Source organism: Manis pentadactyla, chromosome 12 (assembly GCF_030020395.1).
Source record: "Manis pentadactyla isolate mManPen7 chromosome 12, mManPen7.hap1, whole genome shotgun sequence".
In the NCBI taxonomy this organism is placed as follows: domain Eukaryota; kingdom Metazoa; phylum Chordata; class Mammalia; order Pholidota; family Manidae; genus Manis; species Manis pentadactyla.
Window position 1 is genome coordinate 1,077,888 of NC_080030.1, and position 17,058 is coordinate 1,094,945.

A 17,058-nucleotide genomic window follows, 5' to 3' on the forward strand; every position below is an offset into this window, starting at 1 on the left:
TCAACTTGTTTCCTCAAAATATCTTTAATTGTAAAAACACCAGCATTCAACAGCAACAGCAACAGCAACTCCAGACGACAGGTCAGGGCACGAGGGCCACCTGACAGGGCAGGGGTTGTGGTGATGGGAGGCTGGGGGTGGGGGTGCAGAAGACACGGAGGCTAGGGTGGGCGGGCGGCCAAGGCCTCCCTGTGGTGCCCTCGCACGGGTATGGGCTGGGGCTCAGCCCAGGAAGGCAAACCCATGTAGTGCCACCTCGGGGTCCAGAACAGCAAGATTCCTGGGGGGCAGGCCGGCCAGCATGCCCCCGGCCCAGAGTGGGGGCCACAGTCCCTCTCTCTGCCAGGGGGACAGGCAAGAGAAAAGATGACAACCGTGTGACAGCGCTGACCTGAGGGCTGGGCACAGCCAGGTGCCTCTGCGCCCCAAAGGGGGACGCAGACTGGTCATAACCTCAGGGGCGGGAAACAGGTGGGCTCACTCTCGGGCCCGAGCCGGGTCCTTCCTGCACCCCCCAAGCCCTGTACTGCCCCCCAGGTCCCGCACTGGGCCATGGGGCTCACCTCGCCTTCGGGTCGGGCACTACTGCACCAGCCGGTACGTGATGTACCTGCCCGCGGTCTCACTGGGCCGGATGATCTTCACCACCTACAAGGCAGGGCCTGGGGCTGGGTGGTTCCAGAACCCCTAACCCGGGGCTGGGCCAACTCACGGTGACCGCCTCCCTGGCCTAGTGGCCTTCTAAAGGGCTTGAGGTGTGACCCTAAGGGCCCCACGCGCGCGGGAAGGGGCTGGGCCGCCCAGGAGGGCTCTCACCTGCCCCCGCTTAATCCCGAAGTAGCGCGCCACGGGGTCCCCGGCCTGAATCCTCGGCAGCTGGCTCTCTCGGAGTTTACTGGGAAGCACGGTCAGGGAAACACCACACTGGGCCGACTGGGAGGGGATGTGCAAGCCGGGAGGGCAGGGCAGGGCAGGGTGGGGCACGGGCCAGCAGGCGGCCGGAAGGATACTACCGGGCCAGCAGCTCTGTCACCTCCTCCTTGGTCATGACCACGTGCTCTGGGACCAGCTGCCAAGAAGAGGCCCGAGTCTCCCAGGGCCAGAGGCCCTTGAGCCCGCAGGCCCCTGCACCTCCCCCACAGAGGGGGGGCGGGGGGGCCCATGATGTTTCCCAGGTGAACCACCAACCCCAGGCGCTGGGCAGGCGACACCAGCCCCCGCCCGGATCCCACCCTGCTCCTGACGCCACCGCATTCCTGGCAGCTTCCCTGGAAGCGGCTGCCCCCAGCCTGGAACCCACACCGTGAGAACCCCACCCCGAAGCCCCACCTCATGCTCTGTGATGTTGATGAGCAGCTCCTGCTGCAGAAACTGCTCCAGGATGTACTTGGGGGCCATGTCGACCAGTGACTGGAAGAGACACCCACCCTCCGGTTCGGCCAGGCCAACAGCCCGGTCCCACTTCCTTCTTGGAGGCTGCCAGCAGGCAGGAAGCTGCACAGGGTCTACCCTCGTGCTCCAAGGAGACGTCATGCGCCACGAACCAACCGGGAAAACCCACCCTACAGCTGGGTTTCTCCACGCAAGGAGCCCACCAGCCCGCCCGGCCTGCACATTTCCTGGGCCTGGGCCTCGTGTTTCAAATGCTGACAGCTGGCATGGTGCTGGCGATTTCCAGCTGTCAAATGCTCCAGGGGCTGTCCTTGAGCTGGCATGACTATGAGGACCCCACAGCCACGACGGACACAGGGCGGGGGGTGCTCATTGGTCCCCTGGCCCCCTCCCTGCCTTGCTGGGCTCCTCTGCCCAGCGATCAAGGGACACAGGGAATGTGGGGCCTGCTCGGGGAGCCGGCCATGCCACAGCTGCTCCTTCTCAGCTCCTGGAGCCCCACCAGGGGCCAGGAGCCAGGAGCCAGGACAGCAGCCTGCCTGTGACGGGATGTCCCGGTTGAAGCCACCGCCACAGCCTGGCGAGGAGGTGCCGCAGGAAGGGGAAGTGGGGTCCACGGGCTCAGGGCTGAGAGGAAGTGGGAGGTCTCAAGGCACGCACGCAGCCACGTCCTGCCTGGGCTGGGGCAGGCTCTGCCTGCTTGGCACTAGCCCGGGGTCCTCTCGGCAAGCGTGGGGACAGGGGGCCCACCTGCTTGGCAGAGGGCGTCATGCCCTGCTGCACCACGATGAGGGCCCGTGTGATGTTCTCCTCCTGCATCCGCTGGCAGTACACCTTGATGGTCTTGATGCCCACCTTAGGCTCCTCTGGGGACAGAGCACATGGCAGCCCATGCTGTCAGGGTCCGCTGCCCCCCGCCCTGCTTTGCCGAAGTGTCCTGGTGCCACCGAGACCAGCTGCTTACTCTGTCTGGGGCCACAGTTCCCCAACAAGGGGCTGCCTGCCCCTACATCACCTGGGTGCTGGAGGGCATGCGGTGCTCCAGACCTATGGGATCTCTCTGGAAGCAGGGTCGGGGCATCGGGTTTGTTCTGGGACCTCAGGGGACCTGAGACCTGGGGATCCCTGAGTTAGGTCATTTAGTCTGGGAGCCCAGAGATGTGCGGCTGGGGTGTTCTCAGGTGAGATGAGGCCAGGTGACCCGAGAGCCCGCTCTCACACTGCAGTGGTGGGGTCTGCACGCTCTCCCCAGCACAGGGCCCAGGACGGTCCCTTGGGAAGAGGTGGACCCCAGGGCCTTAGCAGGTCAAGCAGCTGGGTGCCAGCCGCCAGGGTCTGTGCAGGCCTCCCAGCCAAGCCTTATTTGTGAAAATGGCATGTCTCCTCCATCACGACATTCTCCTCAGACCTTCACTCCACCCACAGGAAGTGCCATGGGTCCCTGTGTGTCCCTATGCTAGAACCCTAACCCCAGGACCTCAAGATGTGACTGCATCTGGAAACGGGGTCTTCAAAGAGATTATTAGGGTTGCATGAGGCCTTAGGGTGGGCCCTAATCCAAGGTGACCGGCGTCCTCCTACAGATCGGAGATCAGACACGCGGAGGGATGACTGTGAGGACACGGAGCACAGCATGCACGCCAGGGGCGAGGCCTGGGAGGAACCGCCCTACGGACACCTGGATCGGACCTCCAGCCTCCCAAACCGGGGAGTTGGGAGGGAACAAACCTCAGCTGCTTGAGCAGCCTGAGCAGATTGACAGGCAGGACCCCGGATCCTGTCCTGAGAGCCGTCTGAAAGCAGCAGTGATGTCGCCACTTTCACCAAAGCCACAGGTGAAGTGAGAACTCCAACCCCAAGGAGGGACAACCCACTGGTAGGTTCTCAGGAGGCCAAGGAAGCTTCACGGGGCCGGCGTGTTTTGGCCACCAAAGCCCCCAACAAAAACATCTCACATACGGGATGCTTTCCTAAAAGTGCCACCCGGGTCTATCCTGCAAATGTTCTCTGCTCACCTCCTCAATTCTACGCACGGAGACACCAAGCTGTTCACGACACAGCACGGCCCCCAACCTCTGGGGGCTCCACAGCCCAGCTGCCTTAGTGGCGTGGGCACTAAGACACAGGGGTCCTGCAAGGGAAGGCACCTGCGCTCTTTCTCCAGGGTACTAGGCAGTAACCACGCAGAGCAAGGAGAAAAAGGGTGTGGAGACAGAGTGTTGGCAGGGACAAGGGACAAGGGCAGGGCGAGGGCCTTGCAGTGGTGCCAGAAGGAGTCGGATGGGGCGGGCACTGCAGGGGACAGCCAGGTCGGGGGACAGAAAGGACACAAGGGCAGGGATCTAAGGCCTGAGGTCAGGTGGAGGGGTGCTGGGATGGCTCCACCTGACACACAACCCCTTGGGGACATGCGGCCAGCAAGGTCTTCACCTGGGAAAAAGACGAACATCTGATCCGTGGGGTCATCGTTGTGGGCCACTAGCACGGTGAGGTCAGTGCGTCGTGGCCGCCCTTCACTTGGCTTGTCCCCAAACTGGGCTTTGAACTCCTCTAGCGTCTGGTCCAGCTCATCCTGGGTCACCAGGTAGCCACGGTCATGGCACAGCTGAGGAGAGGGCAAGCCAGGTGACTCCAAGGTGCAGAGGGGAGCCCAGTAGGCTCAGGCCAGCCCACGCTGCTGCAGAGGGCGACGCAGAAAGTCTGGGGCCCGGCACAGCTGGGGTGTATGGAGGCCCAAGAGGAGAGAAGGGGTGAGTGCGGACAAAGACCCGTGCGCACCCTAGAGGACCCCTGTGCCACTCCAGGTAGACAGCTGCCAATCGCACCCGACCATCGTATCTAGAGCCTCAGGAACGGGCAACAGGCTGGGATCTGGGGCAGGTGGAGACGGCCGCCTGGAGGGTGTTGTGCGTTATGGGGCAGAGGCGGGGCTTCTCCCTCCCGCCCCCAACGCTGTCAGCTTCAAGCACGGCCGCCCCGGGACCCTGTCTCTGGGATAGCTTTGCAAAGCAGTAGAGGGACAGGTACAGCTGCCTGGGTTTAGTCCCGGCGGGCTGGGTGGTCTTGGCCCAGGTCTCTGGGGATCACGCTGGTCCCTCCCTGGGGTGCCTGGAAGCAAGCGGCACACGATGAACGCTCAGCCAGCTTGGAGGTGTTCCTGCCTCACGTCCCGCCCGAGCAAGTCTTAGCGCTGAAGCAGCCATCAGACAGCAAGGTCGGGGAGGGACGGCCTCACCGGGGGGGCGGGTCACGCCCTCTGGCCGGGGCTCCCTCCATACCCGCCACGCCGGTGCTCTGCCCTGCGCTTGGGGGCAGCGCTAAGCCCTCCAGGAACGGAGGCCGGCGGACGGCCGAGTGTTTGCCGTCTCCTGTCCCGCTCTCGCGTGGGGTCCTGACGCGGAGGGACGGCGAGCGTCCCGGCCAGCCCCACCCTCCCCGCTCGGGGACCACTCGGACGACGTCTCGGTGCCCGCAGACCCCAGGCCCCGATGCAGCCCCGGAGACCCCGCTTTCGGCCGCCCCTCCGCTCCGCGCGGCTGAGGGAAACTCGCTCCCACCTCCGGACCGCGCATTAGCCGTCCGCCTACCTGCATGATGGTCTTGCGGATCTTCCACAGCCGGTACGTCTCCTCCTCGTCATCCATGGGGCCGGTCGCTCTCACCGTTCCGGGGCCCCAGCAGGAACCGCGCAGACTGCGCCTGCGCCGCGTCCACCTCAGGCCCCCTTTCTCGCCCCCGTGCAGGCCTGTCTTCAGCGAACGCCTGAACCCTGCCCGTTTCTGGAACGGCGAGGCCGAGGGCAGCCTGAGCCTTCTGAGGGCGGTGGTTGGCTGCGCGAGAGGCCGGAGAACGGCCCCGCCCACCGTTCTCGCGTGGCTGTTCTCGCGTGGCCTCGACCGCAAGGCCTCCCGGGAATTGTAGTTTAGGCTCAGCGACCGCTGGCAGCGGCCTTTTAGAATCCCGGGAGGCGAAGGCAAGGTGTGGGCGGGGAAAGTGTATCCCGGACCGAGTCAGGGGTCTTATCGGCCCTCAGGGAAGGTCGGGCGGCCTCATAGGCGCCCCGTACGTAATTGTGCATCCAACTGTAGCCGGTTCTTTCGGTTGGCTCTGGCCCGTGTTCAACTTATGGCCCCAGCCTGTTTCCCCGTCTGTACAACGGAAACAATAAAATGTCCCCAGTTTGGAAGGTTAGCTCCGAGTCTAAAGGGACAGCGGTGCTTGGGAGGAGATCACCATAGCTCCTGGTGCTCAGGGAGTGCTCCCACCTGCCTCCCCCGTTCCCGTACCCTGAGCCCAAGTCCAGCCGCTGCGTGCACATCCAACGGGCCCTGGCGGTGAATGTGTAACCTGCGCATCTGCGCCTGCCCCCTCAAGGCCATCCTAACTTGCATGCAGTGGCCCGTTCACGCAAGGATCCACACAGCAACCACAGAGTGACCAAAAGAGGCCAGCACCCCCTCACGTTCCAGGAGAGACAGGATAGGAGCCGTTTAACAGGATGGATAGCAGGTTTGCAGTCCTAAAGAGGAGTCCGGGAACAAGGAGAGAGATTCCAGCCAAAGCCCAAAGGAGGCAGGGTGCCCAGGGTAGGCTGGAGGCAGGTGTGTCGGGTGGAGGGTGCAGCAAGTGCACTTTGCCTGGTGTGCTAGCAGCAAGGAAGCCAGTGCAGGGGAGGGGTAGAAGGCCAGAGGGTGAGGTGGGGCGATCCTGGAGCAGCCTGGGCTCCATTCCTGGCTGTGTGACCCTAGGCAGGTTACTTAGCTTCTCTGTGTCTCACTGCCTTCCTCCCCCTGCCCTGAAGAACAGACCTGGTTCATAAGGTACCTGGGTAATGATCGGAGTGCCTGGCACTGTGTTGCATAAGTGCATATTAAATAGAATAAAGGGCAGTAAGAGGTTGTCAGGTGCTCTGGGACCAGGTAAAGAAGGTAACTGGAGCAGGAGGGATAGAGGAAGGGATCGCCAAAGCCACCAAGAGGTAAATCTGAACAGACCTGAGGATTAGGCAGAGGCTTAGCCAAAGGAGTTTAACCAATGACCAGGATGAGGGCAGATCCGAGGAGGGGGATTAGCAGGAGTGGGGTGGCTTTTGGTAGGAAAGGAATTGGAGGTGTGGAAACAAAAGCACCCAAGGAGAGAGGGAGAGTGTTAGGAGTGGGTTTTAAGATGGGAGAAAGGAAGTGAGCAGGCTGCTGCAGAGAGGGGCAAACTGGGTCACAGGAGGGGCAGCCTGGATGGAGACCCAGGCAGGGCCCAGGAATGGCAGCAGGTGGGTGCAGGCAGTCTGGCTGTTCCTCAGTTAAACAAGGAGCCACCATGTGACCCAGTAGTTCTGCTCCTATAGGAGTACTCAGAGAAATGAAAATGTGTGCAAAACACACAAAAACTAGTACAGCATTACAAAGCCAAAAGGTGGAAACTGCCCAAATGTCCATAAACAGGTGGATGGTGAAATATGTGGTCCATCCACACATGGAGCACCATCAGACAGGAAAATGAGGGGACCCCTGGCATGTGCTACACCGTGGATGGACTCTGAACCATGCCAGACACAGGCCACATAGTGTGTGGCCCCATTTCTGTGACACGTCCACAGCAGGCGACTCCACAAAATGTGGACTGGAGGGTGTCATGGGCTGGGGAGAGTGGGGGTAACTGCTCATGGGGAAAGGGGTGCTTTGAGGGTAATATTCTGGAAGTAGAGGTGGTCTTCACACAACATAGTAAATACCCTGAAAATCACTGGAGCAAACACTTTAAAATGGTGAACTGAGGTTAGCAGCTCAGCTTCCTGACTGTGGGACACACAGTGACTAAAGCCACCAGGGGGTAGCCTCCCTGGAGCCTTGAGACATCCCCAAGATTCAATTTCCCCATTTGTAAAGTGGGGTCCCTCTGGCAAAAAGCTCTGAAACCCCAGGTGCAAATCCCTGCCAGGGCCTGGGGAGCGCCAGGCAGCTCCAGCCCCAGCAGGTTTGCACCCCACCTCTGCTGTTATCTCAGGAATAGGGTAAGGCCGCCCGTTTCCGTCTCCCCCTCCCTCAGTGAGCTTAGCCCTGAGCTGTTGTTCTGCCTACCCTGAAAAAATATAACCATTTTTGCAGCTGTCTTCACAACCAAGTCAGAGGACAGAACCAGAGAAAATCTGGAAACAGCTGAGTCTCCCCAAAGGTCTGACAGACTTAATAGTGTGGCCATGACACCCAGTGGTTCTGGAGGGGGGCAGAAAAAGGGAGTCTTTCTGACAAGTGAGGCTGCCCTGGTGAGATAATGGGGGCTCCGTGCCAAGAAGAGACTCCAGGAGCTCCGCCTACCCCAGTGGCCAGGCTGGGGGAAGAAGCCACGTGAGGAAGGCCATTTGAGCAAGACCTGGCCCCGGGGACCCTCGCTACACAGCCTCCACCATGGAACTGGGCTACCTAGGCCCTCCTGCTCTGCCCTCTGGCAGGCCTGGGTCAGGGGCACGGGGAGGGGGCTCACTGGCTCCCCCAGAGGACCCACTCCAGAGAGAGACAGCCTGGGTCGGAGTGCTCACGGGAGACTCCATAACTGCTCAGAACGCTGCGCCCCAGGGGCCCTGGTCAAGTGCAGGGTGGCTGGCAGGGGCTCCAGAGGCGCAGCTCACAGGAACCCGCTGGGTAACCCCTCCGTGCCGCCCCCGCCAGAGGCCTGGGCGGGAGATAAGGGGGCTGCGGACCTGCGCGTGCGCAGCCGCCGTTAACGGCTGTACCGGGAGAATACCGCCCCGGGTGCCCGGTGCGCCCCGGGGAGGGGTCCAATTAGGAACCCCCATGGGCTCAGGTGGGACTCGGTGTCCAAAGACGCGATGCATCTGCCGCTATACTGGAGGAGCGCACTGCAGCGGCGGTCGCCCCAGTCCCCACGCCGGGCCCCCACTCGGTGGGCCATGCACGGCTACACCGCAGCCCTGAGTGTGCGGAGTCCAAACCCCCGTTTTATTTTACTGACATTTAAAAGAAATCCCCCAGTTTTCAATGAGCTGGGGCGACTTTTCTGCAAGTTCGAGCCACCCCACACCCCACACACGGGTTTCCAGTAGTATCTCAAGCTGTCTGGAGTCACGCGGATTCCGGGCTAAGCACCAAGATAACTGTCCCTAAACCCCCAACACTTCGCTAGCTTAGACGCGGCCGTCCGCCCGCAGGCATGCGCAGTCACCCACAACAACAGAGCCTCAGTCCTGCCCCGCCCCCGCCCCGCGCCCCCCACACCCAGGCCTCCCATTGGCTGGCACGGGACGCGTCCGTTAGCGGAGGAGCGGCAGACCAATGAGAGTACTAGTGGGCGTGGCCTAGGGAGGGGAGGTGCGGCGCACCGGCGCCCGTCCATTGGCAGGCTCGGCGAGGGGAGGAGCGCTGCTTGGGCGTCCGGCTGCCGCGATGAGTTTCGGCCGTCTGTGCCGCCTGCTGAAGCCGGCGCTGTTGTGCGGGGCACTGGCGGCGCCCGGCCTGGCGGGCACCATGGTGAGCGGGCGGCGGGCTGGGGTGGCTGGCCGTTAGCGGGCGCGCGGGCCCTGCGGCCTTGGACTGGGGCGCTTGCGGGGGGCGCTCGTTTCCCCGGCAGCCACCGGCGAGGGTCGCGATCGCGGGGCGGGGTCGGGGCCGGGAGTGGGGGCGGGCGGCGATCGGGGGGCAGGGCTGGGTGGCCAGGATCCCCGGGCGGGCGTCCCCGGGCGCTGCAGGGACCTTTGCGTCGAGGAAGCGACGGCGACCCCCCCTTGGCGGCCGGGCTTGGCGCCGGGGCGCCCGGAGGGCTGGAAATACGAGGTCACGCGCCGCGCCGCACCCGCCCCTCCCCCTGCCTCGCGCCGGGGCCGCTCGCTGGCGTCTGACGGCAGCGGGGCGCCTTAGCTACTCGGCTCTGTGCCCCGGGCGGGTGCGGCCGGAGTCGGGCGGCATGGGCCGCGCGGCCGCCGGCTCTCCGGGACGCCGCAGGCAGCGGTGCCGTTTGCCGGGCAGGCGGCGGCGGCGCCGAGTCCTCCGGCGGCGAAAAGCCCCGGCGTGCGGGCGCCAGAGAGCGCGCCCCCGGCGGAAGAGAGCGCCCAGGAGCCCTGGGCGGGCGGAGCTTGCGGCCAGGGAGAACGAATGCTGCGTTGCGTGTCCTGACCCGGACCCGGTGCGCGCGAGGCTCCCCTGCCCTCTGGGGCTTCTGGCTGGGTCCCAGATCCTCTCCGGCCAAGTGCGTCCCGCTGGGCACGGGCGTGCACCTTCGAGGAGGAGCAGTCGTGACCTTTGCCCTGCCCCAGGGCACGGACACGCCTACGATCCTTCTCTCCGGGACCCGACGCTGGGAGAGTGGGCCGGGTGGCAGCGGGCCCTGGGTGCCAGGCTGGTCCGTGCCGCTCAACGCACACTTGCCTTGCAGTGCGCGGCCCGCGACGACTGGCGCTCTGCCCGCTCCATGCACGAGTTCTCAGCCAAGGACATCGATGGGCACATGGTTAACCTGGACAAGTACCGGTGGGTATTTGCCTGCTTGGTAGAGAGGTGGAGGACGATCGGTAGCCCTGAGTTCCCCTGACTGTCCCATCCCGCCCCCCAGGGGCTTCGTGTGCATCGTCACCAACGTGGCCTCGCAATGAGGCAAAACAGACGTAAACTACACTCAGCTCGTCGACCTGCACGCCCGATACGCTGAGTGCGGTTTGCGGATCCTGGCCTTCCCCTGCAACCAGTTTGGGAAACAGGTGTGTGGCCACCCGTGTCCCTGGGCGTGGGTGTGGGCGTGCAGAGCGTCTGTGCCCACAGTAGGGGGGACCACGGGGTGCAGGCCCTCCAGCACTCACCGCAGTACCCCGGCTTGCCACAGGAGCCAGGGAGCAACGCGGAGATCAAAGAGTTTGCCGCTGGCTATAACGTCAAGTTTGATATGTACAGCAAGATCTGTGTGAACGGGGACGATGCCCACCCGCTGTGGAAGTGGATGAAAGCCCAGCCCAAGGGGAGGGGCACCCTGGGGAAGTGAGTGGGGCCTAGGGGCTCTCGGGAGGGGCATGGTGGCTCCCGGGGGCTGTGGGGTCCAGTTGCCCCAGGATTTCTGACGACTTCATGGTTCTTCCCCTAGTGCCATCAAATGGAACTTCACCAAGGTAAGATGGGGATGGTCCAGGGCTGTCTGTGTCCAGGGGCTCTGGGCCCTGGCTCAAGTAGGGCAGTAGTGGGGTGCTCGCTGGCCCCCAGCAGGGCACCCTTAACAGTCCTCCAACCCGACAGTTCCTCATCGACAAGAACGGCTGTGTGGTGAAGCGGTATGGGCCCATGGAAGAGCCCCTGGTATGTGCCTCTCCCAGGAGCCCACTGGGGTCAGGGCCACCGCAAGAGGCTGCCTCTGACCCCCCACCTCCTCCCTGCAGGTGATAGAGAAGGACCTGCCCTGCCACTTCTAGCCCCACCTGAACAGTGTGCACCCCTTGCCCGAGTCCACTGCCTCGCTGTTAAGAGCCTTCCCCCCCGGCACCCATGACGGTCTGCCTGGAAACCAGCCTGCTGGTGGGACAGACCCGAGAACCCGGCGTGCACCTTTGCCGGCAGAAGGCCCCTCGGCCCGGCCTAGCTTGTGGCTTGGCGCACCCCCAACCCTAACTGTTTTCCTGTGGGAATAAAATATAAAAATTGGCCTTCGGGGTGTTCCTGCCTCCGTGGGTTTGGGGGGTGGGTGCAGTTCAGGGACGGGTGTTGTGAGGCCTTGGCTCAGAGGGCTGCACCCGCCTGTGGTCCCCAGCTCTGATCACAGCAGCCCTACTGAGCACAGGCGGGGTACATCCCAGAGGAAAGCACTGCCCTGACTGGCTGCTACCAGCCACCAGCCAGGGCGCTGGCCTGTTCGGAGGCAGCTTCTTGGGGACTTGGGGCTGGGTCTTGACTGGTGTGCTGAGGTGGGAGGCCCAAGAGGACCTGAGGCTGAGCATCGGGCCAAACTGGGCACAGAGCCACGTTCGGTGGGGCTGGTTTTACAGACTGGCCTGATGGTGTGGACACTGAGCCAGGGCCCCAGGCCTGTCTACACAGTTGTAACTGGTAGAATCAGAGGTGGTGTTTATAGGTCACCCCACACACACCCTAACAGTGGGAAATGGCCTGAAGCCAAGAGGTCCCTGGAGACTGGCTCCAGTCCATGTTCCCAGGGGGTGGGGAGGCACGGGCCCTGCCTGCCTGTAGCTCAAGGGAACCAGGGGGCGGGGAGTGGCTCCGCTGGACAGCGGCTGTGTCTCTGACCCTCCAGTAGCCCAGGGAAGGGGGGTGGGAAGCCTGCAGAGGGAGGTGCTGGAAGGGCTGCAGCAACCGGTCTGAGAACTTGCTGCCCATTAGGCCTTCTGTCTCCTGCCCACTAGTCTTGCCTCCTGCTGGACCAGGGCCAGGTTTGCCCCCCCGGGGCCCTTCCAGGAAGCGTCTGGTATCCCCTCCTGCCTTCTACCTGGGACCACTTCTTGGGTCCTCCCATCCCTGGGCTGCCCTGCCTGGTGGGTCCAACACCTGAGGAACCCAGGCAGAGGCAACCTGTACAGCTAGGGATCTTGCACCAGGACGAGGTCCCAGGCAGGGTCCACCTAAGCTGGTGGGAGGCAGCCACTGTCTGACCCCAGACGCCAAGCCTGGTGCCGCCCATCCAGGGACTGAGGGCCTGCTGTGCCGGTGCTGAGACCACCCAGTGGACAATGGCCTGCAGGAAGGGTGTCTGGCCCCAGTCATCCACATGGCCAGGCACAGTAAGTACCATGAGCCCTCGGGACCGAGAGCGAGCTGTGGCCAGGACGGACGGCCGCGGCTGCAGGCTGGGCACAGGTAATGCAACCAGCTGCCCTCTGACCTCGCTACCCACTAAGTGCCCCTCCTGGAAGGTACACACAGAAGCACCACTGCCAAATTCACTTGGACTGGAGTGGCAGACAACTGGGGAAGTAGTAAAAAGGCACATATATTTAAAAAAGATCTCTTTACATATATACATGTGAATTCTTCATAAATACAGACCAGGGGCCACCGGGGCCACCAGCTCTGCATGCAGATTCTGGGGCCTGGGGGGTGGGGGCGGCAGGACAATAATTTAGGGAGCAGAGAGCAGGGAAGGGGAATTGCATATATTAATGGGGGGGTCTGCCCCACAGAGCCCCCCCACACCCCTGGACACTGGCGGGGCCCTGAGCACCCGGGGTTTCCTGAGTTTCCGGCTCTCGGGGCCACCCAGTTCTGTGGATTTCAGGGGCTCTGGCCTGACCAGGCGCCCCGCCCAGGCCTGGAGGGACGCAGAGGAGAGGCACGGAGAGGGCGGGCCCCTCGCCCCTGGGCCCTGAGGGGGACCTGCACACGGGGGCCGGCGGCATCTGAGGGGTCTGCCCAGGCACGCCGGGAAGGCACTGCAGCGGGGGCCTCGGGGGGCGGGCAGGGGGTCGCTCCGCTCACCCCGCCTCGGCAGGAGGGCCTGTTCATGCCGCGGTATTGCAGATAAATAAGGTTTGTCTAGGGGCGGGGCCCGGCCTAGGAGCTGGGGAACGGGGAGCTGAACCGGATGACGCTCTGGCGCCCCGGGCCCCCCCCGCCCCCCGCGCCCGCGCCCAGTGGGCCGGGGGGCTCCGCAGGCGGCGCGGCATTGAGGGAGCGCAGCATGTCCTCCAGCACCTCCTTGAAGTTGATGTCGCAGCCCTGATGCACCGAGGCCGCAGGGTCGGTGGGGCGGCCCGCGGCGCCCGGCAGCAGGCCGCTCGGGACGGGGGCGGGGTCGCAGGGCAGCGGTGGCGGCGGCGGGAACGCGAACGGCGAGGGCGGCGGGAAGGCCTGGGCGGGCGGGCTGTAGGTGAGGTCCAGGACCTCGCCGGGGCCGCAGGGCAGTGCGAGCGGGCACAGGGCGGGCAGGGCGGGCAGCGGCGCGGCGAAGGCCCGGCTGCGCGCGTTCTTGCGCTTGACGTCCGCGTCCATGAGCCGCAGCTCCTGCAGCACCCGGCGCACGCAGCCCTCGGGGATCTTGATGCCTGCCCGGGAGGGGGCGCGGAGCCGGTGTCGGGTTGGGGCCTGGGGCGCAGGCCCGCCCCGCCCCCGCCCCGCGGGCACCCACGCGCGCGCTCACCGACTTGCTTCTTCTTGTCCTTCGTCTTGAGGCGCACGATCTGCAGGTAGCTGCTGCTGGTGACGTCGGCCATGACGGCGGCGATGCGGCCCCACACGCGCAGCAGGGCCCCGCACAGCATGTAGTGGTGCCGCAGCCGCAGGCCCTGCACGCAGTCCTTGCCCTCCTGCATCAGCCGGCAGTGCCGGTTCCTGCGCGGGGGACGCTCCGCTCAGCCAGGCCGCCCCGCGCGCCGCCTCCCGCCGGCCCTCCAGGTGCCCGCCCGCGCCCCGCCCGCGGCCTCACCACGCCGTGTGGCTGCAGTGTGTCAGGGAGAGGGCGTAGCTGTGCTCCCAGTGCTCCCGGGCCTCCTCCGCCGTCACCTGGGGACGCGTGGCCGCGTGAGCCGCCCGGACGGTGGGCCCAGGCTTCCCGGCGCGGCGCGGCCAACCGGCCCCGCGCGCCCCAGGCTGCTCGCCCTGCCCTTGGTGCCGCGCTCCGCCCCCCTCCATTGACCGGCCGCGGCGCGGCCGCTCCTACCCGGTGGAACTTGCGGCACAGGCTATCGAAGGTCTCCGGCTGGTTCTGGCGGCCCACGTTGGGCTTGTACACGGTGAAGTGCTTGCCGCGGTTCCGCTCCGCCAGCAGGCAGCTCGGCTTGTTGCCGCGGACCTGGGCAGGGCTGCGTGTGAGGCCGGCGGCCGCCCCTCCCGACCCCGCCCCAGCACCGGCACCGCTGCCCCGGGGCCGCCCACCTTGTAGGAGAGGTAGAAGCCATCGTGGGCGCCTGTCAGCTCCAGAGACCTGGCATACGCCTCATCCCACTTGAGGCCGCGGTCCACGCTTATCTGCCAGGGCACGTGGAAGTTAGGGCTGGGGCAGATGGGCAGCAGGGGTGCGGGCGTGAGCCGGGCCGGCTCCTGCTCACCTTGTAGAAGACCACCTGCCCGTCCTGCGGGTGCCCGGGGGCCAGGAACACCTGCTGGCTCTCCTCATAGATCTCATCGATGCCCGGAGCCAGGTCTGCAAGGGAGGGCATATGGCGGTGAGCTGGGTCCGGCCTGGAGGCCGTGAGGCTTCTCCTCACCGGATCTCGGCACACCCAGAGGCCCACATGTGGCTCAGCGGCTCCAGGTGCTGGGCTCCCAAGTTCCCCGGTACACCTGAGGAGCCCATGGGACAGCATGGCACAGGGTTCCCCAGCAGAGACCATCTGCCTGCCCAGCACCCATTCCAGTCTGGTGGCCTGGGGTCCATGCCCCCCACCTGCTGGGCCCTCACGCCAAGCCTGACAACAGACAATGTGCCCCCACTTGGCACAGCTGCTGTGGGGATGATTCAATAGGGGCTCGGAAACTACACCAACCACTGGTTTGATGAATGAAGTTTCCCTGGAACGCTGCCTAGGCCCGTCCGTGCTTTCACTACCACGGCTGTGTTGAAGTCAGGGACTGCCCAGCCCCGCAAGAAAGAAATACTGACTGGCCCCTTCTCAGGAGGGACTGCCACCTCTCGGTGAGGGCCTCGGGTGTGGGCTTCCTTCCCCTGCACCGAGCACCCTGTTGAGGGCTTTACGCCTAAATGAAACTTCTGGTTCTCTGGTGACACCCAAGAGGGAGACCCACGGCACCCCACAGGGAGCACTTGGGCGGCCCGCTGTGCCTGGCCGAGTCCCCGGACGCCCCGGTCCGGCCACCCCCAGGCCCCCTGTCCTGGTGGGGGTGTGGCTTGCCCCGGCACAGGCCTTAGTCTCCCCATCTGCCAGGCAGACACAGCGTGCTCACCCAGGATGCCCATGTCGTATTTGCCCTCCTTCTTGTCCGCCTCGATGAGGTGGTCGAAGGTGTCCGAGAAGTACTGGAACAGCGCGTTCTGCTTGTGCACCTCCAGCCCCAGGATGCGGTTCAGGAACTTGGTGATGGAGCAGTCTGGGGGAGAGCGGGCAGGGAGGGGGGCCTCAAGCTGTGCTGGGAGCCCTGCCCACTCCAGGGGCCGCACCTGGGAGGCGCTGGGGGACTCACCCTTCTCCACGTCCAGGCAGCCAGACCTGGACTCGCGCCCTCCGATGCCGACAGACAGCAGGCCCTGCTTCATGTCTGTGGGGAGGGAGGGCCTTGCTCACAATCCTCCACCCACGGCCCCTCATCCAAGCCCCTGGGGCATCCCCCTTGCCACCAGTGTCCCCTTGGTGTGGGGGGGAGGGGTCTTTGGACACAAATCCAGTTACCGATCCCAGCACCCCAAACTGCTCGGGGCCCAGCTGCCCTGCCACCCCCTGGGAGAACCCCCCCACCCCCATGCCCTCAGCTCACCCCGGAAGAAGGCAGAGTCCCCCCCAGGGTAGCCCCTCGGCAGGGGCACCTTGTTCTCTGTCTGGCTCAGGATGGTGGTGAGGATGCATCCGAGGGCCCGGGCGCCATACTGAGTGGAGAGGTGCGGGGGTCAGGAGGGGAGGGCTCTGCCTTAGGGACCCCTCCTCTCCCAGCCTGGGACCCCACCCTTTACCTTGTTCTCAAAGTTGTACTTGCTCAGGTCGCGGGACTCAGTGGCACGGCGGTCCCCGTGGGTCAGAGCCCCCTGCCCAGGACGGAGGCCCGTCACACACTGCGCGCCTCCCAGCGTTCCACCCCCCATTCCTCTCCCAGAAGCCTCCCTGGGCAGCCCTGCTGCTCGCCCGCTCACCAGGCTTTCCAGCCGCTTGGCGACAATGGAGGCGAACCTGCGCTCGCCAGCCAGCTCTGAAATGAGGAAGACGTACTCGGGCGCCGAGACCTGGTTGGAACGGTGGGTCCGGCCTGGAGACAGAGGCGGCCCTCAGGGACCCAGCCGGGGCCGGGAACTGTGGCAGGTCTGGTCGGGGGTGGGCCGAGGCTGGGCCGGTGCCCCCCCACCCCTGCACCTCCGGGCCGGGGCTCACCGAACTGCTGGATGGCGCGGTCCGCGCTCCAGGGTAGCTCCAGAGTCATGTGGACGCGCCGCCGCTGGTTCCGGACCCGCCGGTCGGCTTGGAGGGAGACGCCGGAGCTAGAGGCCTCGGAAATGACGGCCACAAGCTGGGGGGGCCCGGTGGGGGTCGGTCGGCAGGCTGGTCGCCGCCCGCTCCTCCTCACCCCCCTGCACCCCGCCTGCTCTGGTCGCCCGGTGTGATTCTGGTGACGCGCAGTGAGTCAGCCCTTTCGGCTCTAAGGTGCCAGGTGGGCTGGCAGGTGCTGGCAGAGGGTGGGGCTGCTCGAGCGGGAGCGCACCCACACACTCACGCGGTATTCACACACCTGCACACATGGGTACCCACGGACAGGCGTGCACACAACCCACAGACACCGTGAGGGGCTGGGGTGGCCGCTGAGGACCCCTGCACCTACCCTGGCCCCAGGGCTGGCACACTCCTCTTCCCCTGTGTGCACCTGCACATGGGGGCTACCGGATACTGGAGACACAGCCACCCACGAATCCCTTCTCCTTACCTCCCCACCTGGCCAGGGGTCCCCCACCTCTGCACTCACTCCTGCCCAGCCCCATGGCCCCCACTTCTCCCCATAGACCATGCCTGCCCCATGGCCCCCACTCCCTCAGGCCCCCCTACCTGCACCCCACCTTCTCCCCATG

The 17,058-nt window shown here is 65.1% G+C and overlaps 3 protein-coding genes across 13 annotated transcripts in view; 1 reads left to right on the plus strand and 2 right to left on the minus strand.

Moving 5' to 3' along the window:
- Positions 1–5: 5 nt before the first annotated feature.
- On the minus strand, positions 6–5,136 carry POLR2E (RNA polymerase II, I and III subunit E). Of its 3 annotated transcripts, XM_036889984.2 has the most exons (8): positions 4,980–5,136; positions 3,823–3,997; positions 2,143–2,258; positions 1,330–1,410; positions 1,011–1,069; positions 817–895; positions 564–648; positions 125–339 (listed from the first exon to the last, which is right to left on the minus strand). In XM_036889984.2, exons 1-7 carry the CDS (start codon positions 5,034–5,036, stop codon positions 583–585), a joined length of 633 nt encoding a protein of 210 aa, XP_036745879.1. In that variant the 5' UTR covers positions 5,037–5,136; the 3' UTR covers positions 125–339; positions 564–582. The 3 variants fall into 3 exon arrangements, with proteins under 3 accessions (XP_036745877.1, XP_057345575.1, XP_036745879.1); XM_036889982.2 differs by lacking the exon at positions 564–648 and having other exon boundaries at positions 6–339; XM_057489592.1 differs by lacking the exons at positions 564–648; positions 1,330–1,410 and having other exon boundaries at positions 6–339.
- A 3,583-nt stretch (positions 5,137–8,719) lies between these two features.
- GPX4 (glutathione peroxidase 4) lies at positions 8,720–11,028 on the plus strand. Of its 2 annotated transcripts, none has more exons than XM_036889981.2 (7): positions 8,720–8,876; positions 9,778–9,872; positions 9,955–10,099; positions 10,222–10,373; positions 10,477–10,501; positions 10,626–10,685; positions 10,766–11,028. In XM_036889981.2, exons 1-7 carry the CDS (start codon positions 8,793–8,795, stop codon positions 10,796–10,798), a joined length of 594 nt encoding a protein of 197 aa, XP_036745876.2. In that variant the 5' UTR covers positions 8,720–8,792; the 3' UTR covers positions 10,799–11,028. The 2 variants fall into 2 exon arrangements, with proteins under 2 accessions (XP_036745876.2, XP_036745875.1); XM_036889980.2 differs by lacking the exon at positions 8,720–8,876 and adding an exon at positions 9,295–9,528.
- A 1,281-nt stretch (positions 11,029–12,309) lies between these two features.
- SBNO2 (strawberry notch homolog 2) overlaps positions 12,310–17,058 on the minus strand; it is a 47,545-nt gene continuing 42,796 nt past the window's right edge. For 6 of the 8 annotated variants that reach the window (XM_057489595.1, XM_057489594.1, XM_057489596.1 and 3 more), the window contains 12 exons: positions 16,370–16,505; positions 16,135–16,247; positions 15,958–16,029; positions 15,765–15,873; positions 15,474–15,548; positions 15,237–15,380; positions 14,381–14,475; positions 14,208–14,300; positions 13,993–14,124; positions 13,759–13,835; positions 13,474–13,664; positions 12,310–13,184 (listed from right to left, as the gene is read on the minus strand). In XM_057489595.1, the coding sequence (XP_057345578.1) occupies positions 12,457–13,184; positions 13,474–13,664; positions 13,759–13,835; positions 13,993–14,124; positions 14,208–14,300; positions 14,381–14,475; positions 15,237–15,380; positions 15,474–15,548; positions 15,765–15,873; positions 15,958–16,029; positions 16,135–16,247; positions 16,370–16,505 (1,965 nt within the window). In that variant the 3' untranslated portion in view covers positions 12,310–12,456. Of the gene's footprint in view, positions 13,379–13,473; positions 13,665–13,758; positions 13,836–13,992; positions 14,125–14,207; positions 14,301–14,380; positions 14,476–15,236; positions 15,381–15,473; positions 15,549–15,764; positions 15,874–15,957; positions 16,030–16,134; positions 16,248–16,369; positions 16,506–17,058 lie in introns of all 8 variants that reach the window. The other 2 variants (XM_057489597.1, XM_057489600.1) reach the window with 1 other exon arrangement.

Excerpts from the sequence above, each read along its gene's own strand:
- POLR2E (XM_036889982.2), bottom strand. The coding sequence starts at position 5,036 with ATGGATGACGAGGAGGAGACGTACCGGCTGTGGAAGATCCGCAAGACC. Across the intron at positions 1,411-2,142 it reads TGACGCCCTCTGCCAAGCAG|TCACTGGTCGACATGGCCCC; the intron begins GTGGGCCCCCTG and ends TGTCTCTTCCAG. Across the intron at positions 1,070-1,329 it reads TCAACATCACAGAGCATGAG|CTGGTCCCAGAGCACGTGGT; the intron begins GTGGGGCTTCGG and ends TCTTCTTGGCAG.